The sequence below is a fragment of the Pelodiscus sinensis genome, chromosome 19 (genome assembly GCF_049634645.1).
Source record: "Pelodiscus sinensis isolate JC-2024 chromosome 19, ASM4963464v1, whole genome shotgun sequence".
Lineage (NCBI taxonomy): Eukaryota > Metazoa > Chordata > Testudines > Trionychidae > Pelodiscus > Pelodiscus sinensis.
In genome coordinates this window covers 5059885-5076778 of record NC_134729.1, presented here as the reverse complement: position 1 = coordinate 5076778, position 16894 = coordinate 5059885, and the positions used below count along the sequence as shown (strand labels likewise).

Here is a 16894-nt window from a genome sequence, read left to right as displayed (position 1 = left end):
CCAGGGGGAGGAGGGGGGGCAGAGCCACCTGGGGAGACACTTGGCGACCCTTTCGAAATGTAATGGCGACCCATAGGTTGGGAAACCCTGGCTGCTTCCGCCAGCATTAAACCCGAGGCAAACACCCAGCCCAGCCTCCCTTCTGCCAGCTGCAGAGAAAGGGGATGTGAGAGGTGGGTGCAGGGATCTCTTCTCCCACCACCCAGGCAGGCCTGATTCCAGGCCCAGAGGCAGTGAGGGGCTGCCCTGGGCCACACAGAGGGCCTGTAAGTGTAGGGGAGCTGAGGGCATCATCCAAGCAGCCTGGTTGGCGCAGCTCTGCAGGCCAGGTCCTGCCAAGCAGCTGAGTGAGCGAGATGCCTTCGCTCATCCTACCCTGTCTAAGCCCTGGGAGCTGGCTTCACCCCAGCATTGACCTGCAGGGTTCAAGCCCATCTTGCTGCCTTGGCCCCTCCTCCACAGGCGCCTGACAAGCAGCCACAGAGCAGGTGCTGACACTGGGGAGAGATTTATTTCTTTTTGGCCTTGTTTCTCTTCTCCTCCTTGAGCCTCTTCTTGCTCCCCGGGGGGGTGCTGGCCTTGTGGTAGAGGTGGTAGCCAATCAGGCCCAGCAGGCCTGGGACCAGCACGAGGCAGAGCAGGGGCAGCACGTCGTTCGTCAGCTTCTGCCAGTGGCTGGCGCGGGAGAGGCCGACCAGCTCCACGTCAAACTGCAGCACGGCGTCAGCTGGGGAGAGAGGGCACGTGCCTGAGTTCAGCTCCCCACACACAAGGCAGGGGCAGGAGTGGTTCTGGCACAGCTGACACAGGACCAGTACTGCTCCAGTCCCCCGAGCAGGCCATCCCCAGGCTGCCACGCCCAGAGCAAATGAGGTGGCTGCAGCTCTTGCAGCCTCTCCAGGCAGGCCAAGGACTAAAGGGGCTACAGAGCCCAAGCTCCCTCCCTCCTTGGCGGGCCATGGGGGACACAACATCCGGGTGTCTGGCAACCTGGCACCAGGGGGCGGAGTCTGTGACAGGAGTTGGTGAGTAATCAGAGGGCTGGGAGGTGGCGAGAGACACACCTAACAGTAGCCTAGCCAGGGCCGGATTAAGCGGGGGGGCTAGCTGGGCAGCTGCCCGGGGCACCAACCTATGGGGGGCGCCTGATGGCAGCTGTAAGGGGTGCTGCGCGCCCGGCTCACAGCGCCCCTTAGAGCTACAATCAGGCACCACACACCTGGGGCCGGGGGCCACGCAATGCCCCTTAGAGCTGCCATCAGGCGCCACGTGCCTGGGGCCGGGGGCCACGTAGTGCCCCTTAGAGCTGCAATCAGGTGCCACATGCCTGGGGTCGGGGGCTGCACAGCGCCCCTTAGAGCTGCAATCCGGCGTTGTGCACCCGATTGCAGCTGTAAGATGCACAGCGCGCCAGGGGGCGGGGCCACGCATGCATCCCGTGCCCACTGCCCAGGGCGCAGGAACGGCTTGAGCCAGCCCTGAGCCTAGCCCTGGGGTGGGGACATGAGGGCTTGGCTCTGCAACTCAGGCAGACTAAGGAACAATCCCGTGGCTGGCCTGGATGGGCAGGTGTGGAGGTGGCAGCGAGGGGCGGTTACCTGGGACAGCTGGTGGGGATCCTCGTTTGCCATAGGCCAGGTGAGGTGGGATGATCACCCTCCGCTTCTCCCTGCCAGGCAGAGAGAGAGAGGGGCACATCAGAGGGGCCAAGGCAGCATGGCCAGTGGCAGGTGGTTGGAACATTGGCTCAGTGACTGAGAGCAGCCTCCTGTGCAGTTTTGCATCCACACCCAGACCCGATCCAGCCATGGGAGGTCTAACATCAGAGCTGTGTACTCATCTCCAAGAGCTTGCAGGCCCGTGGCTACCTCCCATCATGAAAGGAGCTCCTTGCCCTGCCCCCAGCAGGCAGCCCAGGCCAGAGGGCAGGCAGGGAGCCCTTCCTGTGCCTGGAGATGAGCACACACTGCGACCCAGGCCCTGCTTCCTTGAGGGAAAATGCAGTCACAGCAAAGAGCTGGCTCCCGTCCTAAGCTCTGACCTGATTTGAATTGCCTGTGTGTGTCCAGCCCCCCTGCTCACTCTGCTGATCCACGATACACTAGCTCCATGTGGAGCCCCATAGTGGGAGCGGGGGTGGGGCACTGGGGGATCCCCCTCTTGTCTATTGCTTTGGCTAAGAGTGACTGAGCCAGGATGCCTTTCCCCAGCCACACCACCACTGCTCTTGCTAACAAGCCAGGGCATCACTTACCCAACGCACATGTCTAGCAAGCTTTGCTCCAAGCCTGGGAGGAGGGAAAAACCACAGAAGAAGAGACACAGATCAGGGGGATTCTCAGAAAGGTTTGTCACCCTCCTGGGTGACGGGGCCACTTTGAGATCACTCATCTTCCCAGCCCTGGTCCCAGCAGGCCTCTTTTCTGAGCCTGTGGCCCTGCTGAGCTCTGTCAGACTCGTGGCACCACAGGAGGATGAGCAATAGTGTGGGCTGGCAGGCCAGGGAACTGGGAGCCAGAAACCTCTCAAACCTGAGCCTGAGCTAAGCCAGGGAATTCCTAATACTCCCCCCTCCCAGCTGGTCCCATTCCCCACCCAGGCTCTACTGAATGTCTACAAGGGGTGGGGTTGGGAGCAGTGTTCCCTTTAAGCTGAGAGCATGGGCAGCCACCCAGCTGATATTCAAATGCCATCCAGCTGATTAGCAGAGCACCCATTGCATGCTTCTACTGGTGGTGCACCACTGCACGTGTGATGGTGCACATAACAAAAGTTATCCCACACAGATTGAACCATTAGAGGGGACACTGGTTGGAAGGGCAGATTCTGTCACACAAATACCAGGGCAAGGGTATGTGGCTCCTTCACAGCCCCTCATTGCATGGTTGCCGACAGGACAAGCCAGGGAACGTGTCAGCGGGTTCCAGAGAATAGCCAGTTTGTATCAGTGCAGGGGGCTTGTTGGACAGCTGAGCGTTCCAGCAGGTGCCAACAGAGACCAGCTGGAAGAGACTCCTGCACATCCACTGCACTTAGGAGGCCAATTACAACTGTAGGCCCCACCTGAGTACAAGGGTTCCCATCATGCCAGATGTTGCACTGGCCCCAACACTGCGGGGGGGGGGTCCCCCATCATGTCATGCGCTGCACTGGCCCCAACAGAGCAGGGGGGTCAGTCATGCTAGGCGCTGCACTGGTACAAAGGGAGAAACCGCCTGTGCCCCAGGATCTCCTGCTCTGCAGACATGGCAAAGGGTAGGAGAAAGGCACGGCCCCTCGCAGGTGGGGATAAGGACCTGAGACAAGGGCACGCATTCAGTCAATGGCAAAGACAGAACCTCAGCCCAGATGTGTGGAGGCCCAGCCCAGCCTCCCTCCGTACTAGAGACAAGGAGAACGTACCAGGGATCACTTGTTTTTTACCCAGCTCCACCTGCAGGGGGTCCCGCGAGAGCGAGGTGTCGATGATCCGCCCATCCTCCAGGTTGCCCTGCCGGGAGACATTGACACGTGGGTAACCTCCAAGAACCCCACCATGGGACCTGCTGCCAGGCCAGGGCTACCCCAGCTGGGCCAGGACCTTGGTCAAGGAAGCTCCCGCTGCTGCACTCCTGACAGACACGCAGAGGGCATCACCCTGGACAGGGCGATTGGTGAGGGGTAATGGGGGGCACCAGCTGTGATGGCGCGTTGGGGGTCCCCCGTCTCCTGCACCCCGCGAAATGGCATGAACAGACTTCACCAGCCAGTAGAATGGAGGTTGTTTATTGTTCCTCCAGCACAGCGCAGCACAGATGTAATCTGGTTACAGGAACTGGGGCTAAGAGGCCTCAGTGCCCCCTTGAGATAGGGGGGTCCCAGCCCCCTCCCCAGCTCCTTCTTCCCTGCCTTCCAGCCAGGAACTCACTAACCCTCTTCCAGCCCTGCCCCCCAGCCAGGGCAGCATTCCACCTTCCTTTGTTCCTCTCCATGGGGGGTGGCTGGCCATACTCGTTTGCATAGTGACTCATCCTGTTTTGCTGGACCCACGGCAGCCAGTGGGGGTTACCCCAGAGCCAGCAGCATAGAAACCAGCCAGGTACCCCCACTACGTCACACCAGCCATGTGACCCCCCCCCCCCCCAGCCCAGGGAACAGCTGGGACAACCCCCCTCAACCCCAAGTCCCGCCCATTCCCCCAGCTGATGCAGCCTGGGGGCGTAGCCAGGCCAGGGGTCTAGCAGTGCAAGAGAGGGGCACTGGCAGCACTGGAACCAGTGGCAGGGGAAGCTGAGCCATGTGGCCCCAGCTCACTCCGCACCCCTGGCCATGTTGTGCCTGGGACTGTGCAGCTCTGCTTCCTTCGCCACCTCCGGTGAGTGCAGGGGCAGGGACCCCGGTTGTGGGCACCAGCCCTCCCCACGCCCTCTGGGCTCCCTAGGCCTCCGCAAGGGACAGCTGGGCCGTAGCAGTGGCAGTGAGGCGAATGGGCGGAGCTGGGCGCAGAAACGGGAAGGAAGGCGCCTGTTCGGCAAAGGCTTAGAGGCTGCCTGGAAGGGGCACAGCTGCAGCCCCCGACACAGGGACGCTGGCGCGCCCCACGTCCAGACACAGCAGCGTTCCTGCCCCCCCCCCCCACAGGGACGCTGGCGCGCCCCACGTCCAGACACAGCAGCGTTCCTGCCCCCCCCCCCCCGACACAGGGACGCTGGCGCGCCCCACGTCCAGACACAGCAGCGTTCCTGCCCCCCCCCCGACACAGGGACGCTGGCGCGCCCCACGTCCAGACACAGCAGCGTCCCGACACGGGGGCGCTGCTGTCCCACCCCCACGGCTTGCAGGAGCGGCCCCGTCACATCCTCGGCCCGCAGACCCCTCCCCGACCGACCGGGCGGGCCAGGCGGCGGCAGGGCCCGTCGGGCAGCCCGGGAGGAAGGAGCCGCCCGTGCTGACGTGTTCCCGCCCCACCCCCCTCACCGTGTAGTGGATCTGCAGCGTGTCCCCCAGCGCCGAGCGCTCCGCGCAGTCCTCGGGGGGCGGCACCTGCAAGGCGAGGGGGTCACAGATCGGGCTCTCCCGCGCCGCACCCCGGGTCCCCTCCCGCCCCGCACCCCGGGCTCCAGCCCCCCCTCTGCCCTCCACCCCCAGTGGACAAGCCCAGCGCCTCCTTCCCTCAATAGCCCCCCAGCTGAGAACAGGTCCGCCCGGCGCCTCCCCCCGCACCCGGGTCCGGAGCGCCCCGCTCCCTCACCAGGGTCTCCAGCTGCAGCGCGGGGGGCGGGCTGTCCCCGTCGCTCTCCCCCCTCGCCCCGTAGCCCAGCAGCAAGAGGAGGAGGAGGGGGGCGGCCGGGAGCCGAGGCAGCATGGTCAGTACGGCGGTGCCTGACCAAGGAGTGTGTGTGTGTGGGGGGGGGGGGTAGCACCGCCTCTTTCCGCCCTATTCCCCCTCCCCGGGCGGTACTAGCACCGCCTGGTGCCTTCCCACACCGTCATTTCCCCCCTCCCGCCGCAGCTCCGCCCCGGCCGGGCACAGGGGACACGTGCCAGTTGTGGCTCCCCCCCCCCCCCCCCACCCTCCCTCAGCACTAACACTGACGTGGAAAGTCAACACACCCGCTAGCCCCGCCCTCTGTCCGCCCCACATCTTGTCCAGCCGCTGGCTGGGGGCCCCAAGGGCAGGACGGCTCAGGAGCCCTAGGGCGGGGCTGGGCCAGGCAGCAAGACGAGTTCAGGGTGTGGGGGGCTGGTCTGGCTCCAGACGGGTCACTGGTGGGGTGGGGGAGAGGAGCTATGAGCGTGGAGGGGGAGAGTCCAGACGCAGTCACCTAATGTGCATGCGCAGCACCCAGTTCCTGGGAGGCGGCTGCACCCCGTTTGTGAAGGAGTTTGGAGGTTGGGCACAGGCCTCAGGTTCCCAGACAAACTCCAGGGGGAGAAAGCCCCAAGCGTCCCCTATGCCTGTCCCTAACTCCAGGGGCAGCCGGGGCTTCAGCCCTTTCAAGCTGTGCGAAGCTGGCTGGGCTGTCACAGACCCCTCCCCCCCCCCGTCCGCCCCCCAGATAAGCACCCAGCAGCAAAGCCCCTCTGCGCAGCACTTGGCTGAAGGGAGCCAAGCTGGGGGTGCTGCAGTGACTTCTAACAGGGGCAGGGGGTACCCAGGCTGATGTAAATCATTCTTACCCCCTTGCCCCTATGGGGCCACATCCCCAGCGGGTGTAAATCAGTCCTAGAGTTACTCCAGCTTGCTGGTGAAGGTGGTTCTGGGGGCTCCTCTAGGGCAGAACAGAGACGGGGAGCTGGGGGTGAGGGTGTGACTAGGTCCCCCTTTCCTCCTCCCCTTGGGCAGCTCCTCCTACATTTGTCCTTTGCCCAGATGCAAACAGCTACACAAGGTGCAAAGCATGTTCCAGCCTATTCAGCACCCCACTGTCCCCTCACTCCCCTGCTCCAAGCAGTGGGGCCTTCCCCACATCACTGGCACAGACTAACAGCACCAGGGTCACGGCAGGATGCTAGTGGGTGGCAGGAGGGTTCAGTGGTTAGTGAATAGGTGAGGCTTACAGGTTATGGGAAATCACTAGGGCAGGGGTCTCCAACCTTTTTAAGCACAAGATCCCTTTTTGAATTTAAGTGCAATCCAGGATCTACCTCAGACCCAAACACCCTGGCCCCGCCTCCTTCGTGCCCCTTCTCCAAGGCCCCGCCCCTGCTCACCCCAAACACCCTGGCCCCGCCTCCTTCGTGCCCCTTCTCCAAGGCCCCGCCCCTGCTCACCCCAAACACCCTGGCCCCGCCTCCTTCGTGCCCCTTCTCCAAGGCCCCGCCCCTGCTCACCCCAAACACCCTGGCCCCGCCTCCTTCGTGCCCCTTCTCCAAGGCCCCGCCCCTGCTCACTCCGTCCTCCCTCCCCCATTCTCCGTCCCTTTCACCAGCCAGGGTTCGGGCACAGGCTCTGGTCTTGGGCCAAGGGATCTGGAGCGCGAGAGGGGCTCTGAGCTAAGCCTGGGCAGGGAGTTGGGGTGCAGGAGGGGGTTCATGACTGGGGCAGGGGTTCGGCGCTGGATCCAGGTGGACACTGCTTACCTCAGGTGGCTCCTGGGTGGTGGTGCAGTGGGGCTAAGGCAGGCCTGGCCCTGCACCACTCTCAAAAGCAGCCAGCAAACTCCCACCATCCCAAGCCCTGTTGTGCCCCCCCCCCCCCCCGCTCCCTTCTGTGGAGATAGAATATATGGTGGGAGAGGGGGCACCCTGACATCAGCGTCCCCTCCTCTTCCTTCCCTGGCCTGCACCACAAGCAGGAGGCTCCCGGGGAAGGACAGCTCCAAGGCAAAGGGCAGGAGGTTTGCATCGGTGGGGGGAGAGGCAGCTGCTCTACTGGTTGGTGACCACTGCACTAGGGCCTGGAGCAGCCCCCTGCTGCAGGCACAGACCTACTCCAGCCCTGCGGGACTCACCTTGGGCCCAGGGTGCTCCAGTCTGGCTGGAGCAGGCCCCATCTGCAGCTGAGGGGCAGCTCCAGACCAGTCAGGGTGGAGCGCCTGCCGGACTGAGCCCCCCCCCATTTAATCAGTTAAGTGGTTAAAGTTAACATTTAACCAGTTAACCAATTAAATGGGATTTTACATCCTTAGTTCCTGTTCAGTTGCTGAACTGCACTAACTCCACCTTTGGCTCACGGCCTCCAGAAAGGCCAGGGAACAGGAAACCAACCCCCTGCTTTCTGGGGGAGAAGATGCTGCATTGATCATGCCTTACATCTCACAGTGCTCTGGGGTGGAGGCCTGACCATACCTGATACACAGTACCAGTGGCCCCAATGGCCAGCAAGCTGGCAGTGCATGCTGTCCCAGAGCACCCTCTTGTGGCCAGACTGGGCACCACCGACGCCCTACCTTGACTACCCTGCACCCAGGACACAAACAAGTCCAAGCTGGGTTGCAGGTATCTGGGGTATCCCCTTCGTAACCAGGAAAAGGCCAACAAACAAAAGCACTAGCAGAGAGACAGCCAACCCTCCTTCAGTTGTCCTACAGGAGTCATGGCCCTTTCTCCAGGCGCTTCACTCAGCTCCGCTCCCTTTCCTGGACTCCAGTCTCTCGCCACCAGCTGGGCGGAATCCTGCTCTACCACCAGCTGCCTGTGGAGACCCAACTGCAGCTGATGTCCCGGACGGCCCATAGCTCCCACCATCCGGGTGTCCGGCCACCATTCACAAGTGCCCCTCGCTGGGAACAGGCCGCCCTGGAGGAATCGCCTCTCCATAGGTGTGCCCCTTCCGGGCTCCATTCCCCAGCGCACTCACCGTGGCCACGGCCACGTTCTGGGCATTACCGCCACACTGCAGCTGGCAAAAGGGGCGTTTCCCTCAGTGTTGGTATCCACCATCCTGAGCAGCAAAGAAAATTCATCCACCAGCCTCGCTAGAGCTGTCTCAGTGGCTCTGAGCACCACCGCTCTGCCCACCTAACCTTTAGCATGGAGCAGGCCTGGGGGAGCCGGGTGGCTAGAAACACCCTCTGCCCGGAGCTTGCCGGAAACTGCAGGCTACTTGGGGTACGACTAGACTAAATGCCTCTGCTGACAGAGGCTTGTAAAATAGGCTACCCGACATAGCCAATAGAGCGGGGATTTAAATATCCCCGGCTTCATTAAAATAAAAATGGCCGCTGCGCTGTGCCAGCTCAGCTGATCGTCGGCACAGTGCGCGAGTCAAGACGCGGATCGGTCAACAGGGGAAGCCTTTGTCAACCGCTCCTGTAAACCTCGTTTCACGAGGCATAAGGGAGCAGTTGACAAAGGCGTTCCCTGTAGATGGATCCATGACTTGACTGCCACGCTGTGCTGACGATCAGCTGAGCCGGCACAGCGCGGCGGCCATTTTTATTTTAATGAAGCCGGGGATATTTAAATCCCCGCTTCATGGACTATGTCGGGTAGCCTATTTTACATGCCTCTGTCACATGTAATCTAGACATACCCTTGGAGTCTGCTGCTAGCTCTGGGAGAGGAGAGGGGCTTAGTGGTTAGAGCAGGGGCAGGGCCTGGATTCCTGGGTTCTACCCTGAGCTCTGGGAGGGGAGAGGAACCTAGTGGTTAAAGGGGGACTCCTGGGTTCTCTGTGAGTGACTTGCTCTTTGTGTCTTCTGTTTCTCACAGAAAGGAGGAAGTAGGGATTGTAGGCACTCTGTTGCAAGTGATTTCAACTGTCCTGTAGTAACCCCGAGTGTGTGCCTCAGTTCCCCCGGGCACTGCATTGCTATCTAGAGGGAGTGGGGGATTCGGGTGTGACTCACTGGGGAAGGATGCACAACCCATCACACACACAATGGCCAGGCTCACTGTAACCTGAGCCTGGGGGGGGGGGGGGTGATCAGGTGACACCTTTTGCCCGGGAAGCTGGACAAAGGGGGAGGCGGGGCTAGAGACAGAGGTATGCTGCTAGATGAGTGAGGGAGTCTGGCTGGTTTGGGGGCAGAGATGGAGGCTGGGGCTCTGGGCCCCTGTCTTCCCAAGATGGATTGTGCTGACGGCTTCCGGGTCCTGCGCTGCCAAGTCTGCCCGGTACCCCTGTGAACTAATAAAGCTCCTGTTCTATCTGCCAGCTGAGAGCCGCGGATGGGGGTGCAGGGCCCAGGGGTGGCACTGAACCCCATGGACAGAGCATCCAGTGACTGAGGTGCAGCACAAAGAAGGGGGACGAGCAAGAGCCAGGCATGCTGACAGCCAGTGAGGAGCAGTTCCAGGAAGCAGAGGGGCCTGCAGCTTAGCCCGATTGTGATCCTCGAAAAGGGTGTCACCCCGAAGAGGGGTTTCCCCTGAGAACTGTGGGAAGTGGTCCCTGGAGGCGGAGGGGCAACTGTGACCCTCAAGGAACCTGGCACTCTGAAGGGTTCTTCCTGGGAGTCGTGGGGCGCTGCAAGCCCTGGCCTGAGAGTCTGCACCCTGGGGAGCAGCGGGGAGATGGCCTATAACCGTCTCCCTAAGAAGGACATTGTTGAGCTTTGCCAGGAGAGAGGGCTGCGCGTTGGGGGGTTCACCAAAGCCCATCTAATTGCCCTGCTGGAAGAAAATGATCGTTCCAGGGAGCAGGACCCTGTCCCAGCTGGGAGCTGCCAGACAGCCCCTGGGAGCGTTTCAGGGGCTGAGGAAGGAGAGGGGGCTGACCGCCAGATGGACAAAGCTCCCACTAGGAGGTGCTCGGCCAGCAGCAGTTCATCCTGGCTGGGGTCCTCCTCAGCGGATTTGCGAACCCTGGAGCTGGAGCTGCGGCTAAAGGAATTGGAGGCCCAGGAGAGACAGCGGCAGCATGAGCAGGCCATGGCGGAGCTGAGAGGCAGAGAGACCCCGGCTGCAGTGAGAAGGGAGGAGCCCAGGGGGGCCTGGACTGTAGGGAACGTTGAAATGAACAAGGAAGAGGGGGACGTAGATGCCTTCCTGAGTGCCTTTGAGCGAACCTGCGATTTGCACCAGTTCGACCCAATGGATTGGTTCCGGCTTCTCACCCTCTTCTTTCAGGATCCCGAGGCCATGGAGCTGCTCAGCCAAATGGATGGTGGGCTTCAGGGGGGAGACTACGAACTGTTCAAACAAGCCCTAGAGCACAGATTCGTGCTGACCCCTGAGGAGTACAGGAAGAAATTCCGGAGAGCGCAGAAGGGCCCTGAGGAAACCTACGTGACTCTAGTCTCCCGGATGGAGCGATACGTCTGCAAATGGGTAGTCGGGGCTGGGAGCCAGATCACAGAGGATCTGGTTAAGCTGATGGTCCTGGAGCAGCTCTATGAAATCTGCCCCCCTGACCTGAGACTGTGGCTGATGGACAAGAACCCGGAGGACCTGCCCAGCGCAGGCCGGCTGGCTGATGCGTTTACAGACAGCTGGCCCGGGAGTGAGCCCCGGAGAGATCGACTCGCAGCCGTGCAAAAGGGGGAGGTGCCCACTGGGGTCCCCCAGAAGAGAGGAATCAGCAACCTCCTCCCTAGGGGGACAACCGCTACCTGGGCGGCCCAGCCGGCCCGAGGGAACCGACGGGACCTGACCTGCCATCGCTGTGGGGAAAGGGGCCACAAGAAGGCTCAGTGCCCCAAACTCCAGGACAGACGGAGCAAACCCAGAGGTCCCAGGGTTAACTGGGCAGGCCTGCCCCTGCGGAGTGAGTGCCTCGTTCCCCTGGAGGTGGATGGGAGGAAGGTCACAGGGTACTGGGACACAGGCGCAGAGGTGACGCTGGTCCTGCCTGAGGTAGTGGCGCCAGACCACATGGTACCCAACACCCACCTGAAACTGAAGGGCATCAATGGGTCCTCGTTCGAGGTACCTGTGGCCAGAGTGCATCTGAAATGGGGGGCTAAGGAGGGCCCCATGGAGATGGGGGTGCACCCGCACTTGCCTTCTGGGGTGCTGATGGGGGGTGACTTAGAGGACTGGCCAGAAGGACCCCCCAGTGCCCTGATTGTTACCCTTAGCCAGAGCTGGCAGGAGGCACTCTGCCCTGGCCCTGGGGAGGGTACCTGGCAGGGGATGCGGGGGCCTACCCCAGCAGACAAGGCATTCCAGGGGGCTGGTTTCAGCAGTGACACAGGCAGCGAGAGGGGACCGGTCCCCATCCCTTCCCCGGCTGCTGAATTCCAGGCCGAGTTGCAGAAAGACCTTTCCTTGCAGGAGTGGAGGCACCAGGCTGGTCTGGGTGCGGCTCAGCGCCTGGGGGAAGGCTGCCAGGAGAGGTTCCTGTGGGAGAAGGGATTCCTGTACCGCGAATGGGTCCCTCCAGGGGAAGTGGTGTTATGGGGGGTTCAGCGGCAGCTGGTGGTTCCCCAAAAGTATCGCCACAGGCTGCTGTACCTGGCCCATGACGTCCCGCTCTGGGGACACCTGGGGACCCAGCGCACCAGGCAGAGGCTGCTCCAGAACTTTTATTGGCCTGGGGTCTTTGGTGCTGTCCAGCGGTACTGCCGGTCCTGCGACTCCTGCCAGAGGGGGGGGAAGGCCGCCTTGAGGCCAGTGCCCATCAGAGAGGAGCCTTTCCAGAAGGTGGTGATGGATATAGTGGGACCCTTCAGCAAGGTGACCCAGTCGGGGAAGAAATACGTCCTGGTGGTGGTAGATTTGGCTACTCGGTCCCCTGAGGCTGTGGTGTTGCCTTCTCTTGAGGCAGACGCTGTGGCTGACGCGCTGCTGACCATTTTCAGGAGGGTGGGGTTCCCCCAGGAGATGCATACAGATCAGAGATCCAACTTCATATCCGCCCTGCTCCAGTGCTTGTGGGAGAGGTGTGGGGTCCGGCACACCTGGGCCTCCGCCTATCACCCAGAGTGCAGTGGGCTGGTGGAGAGGTTCAATGGGACGCTAAAGCAGATGCTAAAGACCTTTATGCACCAGCACCCACAGGACTGGGACAAGTATTTACCCCACCTGCTGTTTGCATACAAAGAGGTGCCCCAGGAGTCCATAGGATTCTCCCCATTTGAGCTGTTGTACGGGAGACGGGCGAGGGGACCCCTGGACTTGATAAGAGATGAATGGGAGGGAAAGGCCTCCCCTGATGGAGATGCGGTGGTGGAGTATGTGCTGACTTTCCGAGAAAGGCTCGGTGAATTCCTGGGCCTGGCCAGAGAGGACCTAGGCAGGGCCCAAGGGAAGCAAAAGATCTGGTATGACCGCACCGCCCGGGCCCGTGCCTACGCCACAGGGGACCAGGTCATGGCTCTCATCCCCGTGCGGAGGAACAAGCTGCAAGCAGCCTGGGACGGCCCCTTCAAGGTCGCCAAGCAGCTAAATGAGGTCAACTATGTGGTGGAGCTGCCCAACCGGGCGCCCAGCCACCGGGTGTACCACGTCAATATGATCAAACCGCACCGGGGCAGGGAGAATTCGGGGCTGGCCGTGTGTAGGCACTTGGAGGGGCTGTGAAACGATCCCTAGGTGGATCTTCTCCCTGGGACCAGGGCTGACTCCTTGCTGGAATCTATCCCCCTCTCTGACCAGCTAACACTGGGGTGGGTAAAAGGGCCTCCATGGGCCAGATCCGGCCTGCGGAGGTCCTGCCGCTCCCCCGCCCCCAAGCCCTGATTAACGTGGGGGTGGGAGCAGGGCCGGATTAAGGCATGGGCTAGCCGGGCAGCTGCCCGGGGCGCCAACCTATAGGGGGTGCCTGATGGTAGCTGTAAGTGGCGCGCAGTGCCCCTTATAGCTGCCATCAGGCGCCACGTGCCCGGCTCCCGGATCGCAGGCTGCAGCAGCTCCCAGCGGCCACCCTGAAGTGGCCGCCTGGGGCGGGGGTCACGTTAACCCCCGCAGCGCCAGCCAGCAGCACCCTCCCCCCCGCGGCCACGGGGCTCTGCATGGCCAGGCTCGGACCACCCTGGGCAGCCCATGGCCCATGGACCACCCAGGCTGGGCCCATGCATCCTGCCGCCGCCAGCTCCACGTGTCCTCCCCCACGCTCCAGCGCGGGGTCGGGGCTGCGCATGCGCCCTCCCCCACCCCGGGGCACTATTAAACAGTCTGCCCGGGGCGCCAGAATGGCTTGGTCCGGCCCTGGGTGGGAGGGGAGTGCAAAGTCTCCTCCTGGTGCAGGTGCCTCCCTCTGGGCAGGGCGGGTCCCTCTGGGTGGGGCGGGGGCAAAGACTTTACATGCTCCCCCCCCCACAGACCAATCAGGGTCTGTGGGTGGGGTAGTATCCTGGCCCCACCCCTTCCACCTGGCTCCACCCCTTCTGAAACAGCTCAGGGCCGCTCCCCCCCCCCCCCCCCCCCCCCCCGGTCAAAAAGGATTGCCCACCTGAGGTAACACCTGCCCAGCAGACAGAGATCAGAGAGGTGCTGCGTTCCCACCAGCAACTCTTCTCCAACAAGCCCCGTCTCACTAACCTGACCATCTACTGGGTAGAGACAGGCACCCCACTCCTGTGCGCTGCTCCCCATTCAGAGCCACGGAGAAGACGGCCCAGGACCTAGAAAGAGAGGCCGTAGGGGTGATCCAACCGTCCTCCAGCCCCCGGGCCTCTCCAGCGGTGCTGCTCCCCAAGAAGACCATCAATCCAATTGTGTGTGGACTATCGGAAGCTCAACACCATCACTGTGTCCAGTGCCTACTCCACGCCTGGACCTGATGAGCTCCTAGACAAGCTGGGGGGGCGCTCGCTACCTCACCACCATGGACCTCACTAAGGGCTATTGGCAGGTACTGCTGGACCCTGATGCCAGACTGAAATTGGCGTTTATCATCCTTGTGGAGGTCTGAGCGGTCCTGGTCCTGCCTTTCGGCCTCAAGGGGGCGCTGGCCACCTTCCTGCGCCTGGTGGACCAGCTGCTGAGGGGGATGGAGAGCTTTGCCCTGGCTTATCACCCCAATGTTTGTGTCATTAGCCAGTAAACCCAGCCTGTGACGAGCCCTTTATGGGCCTCACCGACGCCTGAGACACAAGGGCTGGGAGCGGTGCTGATGCAGGTGGATGAAAAAGGGGAGCAACGCCCCATTGTGTACTTGCTGCTGCCCCGGGAACAGAACTATGCAGCCCTAGCGAAGGACGCCTGGCCCTGGAGTGGGCCCTTAGAAAGCTGCAGTCCTATCTGGCTGGGCAGCATTTCACGGTGTAACCGCCTCCTCTCCTGGCTGCACCAAATGAAAGGGACCAAGGCCAAGCTGCTGCGATGGAGCCTGCTCCTGCGGGATCACGACATGGACGTGATGGATGTTAAGGGGAGTGCGAATGGCAGGGCCGATGCTTTTTCTCGGAGTGGGGGGTCTGAACTTCCCCAGGCCTCTGGCTAAGCGCCCCTGCTTGGTTCAGGCTGCAGGGGGGAGAGATGGGAGGAAGTGGGGATTGTGTTCACTCTGCTTTATGTCACGTCGCATGAGATTTCAGCTGTCCTGTAGTAACCCCGTCTGTGTGTGCCTCAGTTTCCCTGGGCACTGCATTGCTATCTAGATGGGGATGGGGGTTTCGGGTGTGATTCGCTGGAGATGGATGCTCAGCCCATCAGGCACACAATGGCCAGGCTCACTGTAACCTGAGCCCGGGAGGGGGTGTGACACCAGGTGACACCTTTTGCCCAGGAGGCTGGACAAAGGGGCAGGTGGGGCTGGAGACAGGTATGCTGCTAGGTGGCTGGCTTGGGGGCAGAGATGGAGGCCAAGGCCCGGCTCAGGGTAGATTGTGCTGTTGGCTTCCGGTTCCTGTGCTGACAAGTCTGAGCTGCGCTGTGTCCCTGTGAACTAATAAACCTTCCTTCTCCCTGCCGACTGAGTGTCACGTCTGGCTGCGGATGGGGGTGCAGGGCCCGGTGGCTCCCTGCCCTGCGGTGACACTTGGGGTTCAGTGCCTGCTCTTCCCTAGTCCCCACCCCCGCACTGCTCTGTACCCAGCCTTCCAGAGTGGCAGGCAGACCTGAGCAGGAGCAGAGCCACTAGGTCCTGCCCGGCTTTAAGGGCACCAAGCTCCCAACCCCAGTAGGTGGCAGCAAATCATCAAAAATTCCTCCGGTTCCATTTGGACCCGCCTATCAGTGCGCGTAGGGCACTGCTGGGGGGAAGCTCGCCACATGAGCATCCCAGCTGGCATGGTCCAAATGGGGCCCTTAATGCTTGTGGAGGCTTTGACTTGCCAGGGACTCAGTCAACCTCATTTCATGTTCAAGGTCCCTGGACCTGAATTGTGTTGGAGGAGGCTGTTTGGTGCCCAGATGGAGGCATGGCCCTGCCCCAAGCACCCTGAAGCCGCAGAATGGAGGGGGGGTGTGATCTAGCGCTTGGGGCGCTGGCTGAGGACTCGGGGATGATCTAGACCGTGCTTGCTCCTGCCGTGAGGGCAGGGGACTGGACTTCATGAGCTCTGGAGGTCCCTTCCAGTTCTAGTGTTCTGTGATTCTATGACATCTGGGTTCATTCTTGGCCCTGCGGCTGCCCCGTGGGGAGATGTTGGGTAAACAAGTTCATTTCACTGGGCCATGACACCACCCCTGTGCTATGGGGCTAATGCGTCTTCCTGGGTTGGGGTGCTGGGTCATGGCAGGGACAGCGACTCCCTCCCTGTCTGGGCAGCCCCTAGCACAGCCAGGGAACCAGACCAGGCCGTGGCGGTGCTGCCCAGGCACAGCGGGAGACACAGAATCTGCCCCCAAGAGCTCGGAGCCTGAGGGAATAAATTCCCACCAGCGGTCTCTGATCAGTGCGAGGAGGCAGGAGTCAGGCACAAGCAGAGCCAGGCGGCTCCCGGGACTGCATAGCCCTGGGGGAGGCTGTTTGGGCAGATGCCTGGGCCATGGCGGCTGCGAGTGTCTTGCAGCCCCTGCAGGGCTGGGGCAGGCTCCGGCACCAGGGCGCTGGGGCGTGAGGAAGGGGCCAGGAGGGTGTGCGCAGTCCCCCCTAGTACATCGGCCCGTCTCATGACTCGGTGACAGGGCCTGGCCACAGCGGGTGGGACAGCCTGGCAGGCTCGGTTACAGTCGCCGCCGGCCACTGGCTGGAAGGCACCGACCCCAGGGCACAGCTGCCGACCCCAGTAGCCACCAGCCAGGCCCTGCTAAGAAGGGCGATAGAAGCTGCACGTACCCTTCCAGCTGCCTCGCAGCCCCAGCACCCAGTCGTCCCGCTCAGCGGTGCCTGGCCCCGGGCGGAGTGTGGCTCTGGGGGAGAAGCTGGCTCAGGGTGGGCCGGCCCTCCGGCCTGTGGGCATGTTGCTTTCGCCAGGCCAAGCAGCGGCAGGGTCAGCGGCTGGCTGGGAGCCTGCTCATCACCCGGCAGCAACGGGCCCTGGGGCCACCCAGCAGCACAAGGCGCCACGGGGAGACAGATTGGTCCTGGGAGCGTGGGCTGAGCCGTGGTGCCGGCTCCCAGGGCGACGGGATCGGCATGCCAGCTATTCCCCCGCCAGGACGCTGCTCCCATTGTCTGGGCCACGCCTGTCATTCCCCG

General features: G+C 62.3%; 2 protein-coding genes across 3 annotated transcripts; one reads left to right on the top strand and one right to left on the bottom strand.

Moving 5' to 3' along the window:
• Positions 1 to 492: 492 nt before the first annotated feature.
• On the bottom strand, positions 493 to 6289 carry FKBP11 (FKBP prolyl isomerase 11). 2 transcript variants are annotated; one of them, XM_075901995.1, is made up of 6 exons: positions 6160 to 6289; positions 4957 to 5022; positions 3403 to 3490; positions 2255 to 2288; positions 1599 to 1669; positions 493 to 727 (listed from the first exon to the last, which is right to left on the bottom strand). In XM_075901995.1, the coding sequence occupies exons 1-6, from the start codon at positions 6181 to 6183 to the stop codon at positions 510 to 512; spliced, it is 501 nt and encodes a 166-aa protein (XP_075758110.1). In that variant the 5' UTR covers positions 6184 to 6289; the 3' UTR covers positions 493 to 509. The 2 variants fall into 2 exon arrangements, with proteins under 2 accessions (XP_075758110.1, XP_075758109.1); XM_075901994.1 differs by lacking the exon at positions 6160 to 6289 and adding an exon at positions 5231 to 5410.
• Positions 4123 to 15223, top strand: LOC142818935 (uncharacterized). Its single transcript, XM_075901989.1, has 2 exons — positions 4123 to 4354; positions 9582 to 15223. Exon 2 carries the CDS (start codon positions 9940 to 9942, stop codon positions 12886 to 12888), a length of 2949 nt encoding a protein of 982 aa, XP_075758104.1. The 5' UTR covers positions 4123 to 4354; positions 9582 to 9939; the 3' UTR covers positions 12889 to 15223.
• Positions 15224 to 16894: the final 1671 nt, after the last annotated feature.

Bases quoted from the DNA above. Each gene is read 5' to 3' on its own strand.
- FKBP11 (XM_075901994.1), bottom strand. From the start codon at position 5,344: ATGCTGCCTCGGCTCCCGGCCGCCCCCCTCCTCCTCCTCTTGCTGCTG. The intron at 5,023-5,230 runs GTGAGGGAGCGG...CTCGCCTTGCAG, and splicing joins CGCTGCAGCTGGAGACCCTG to GTGCCGCCCCCCGAGGACTG. The intron at 1,670-2,254 runs GTAAGTGATGCC...TCTGCCTGGCAG, and splicing joins TTGCTAGACATGTGCGTTGG to GGAGAAGCGGAGGGTGATCA.
- LOC142818935 (XM_075901989.1), top strand. From the start codon at position 9,940: ATGGCCTATAACCGTCTCCCTAAGAAGGACATTGTTGAGCTTTGCCAG.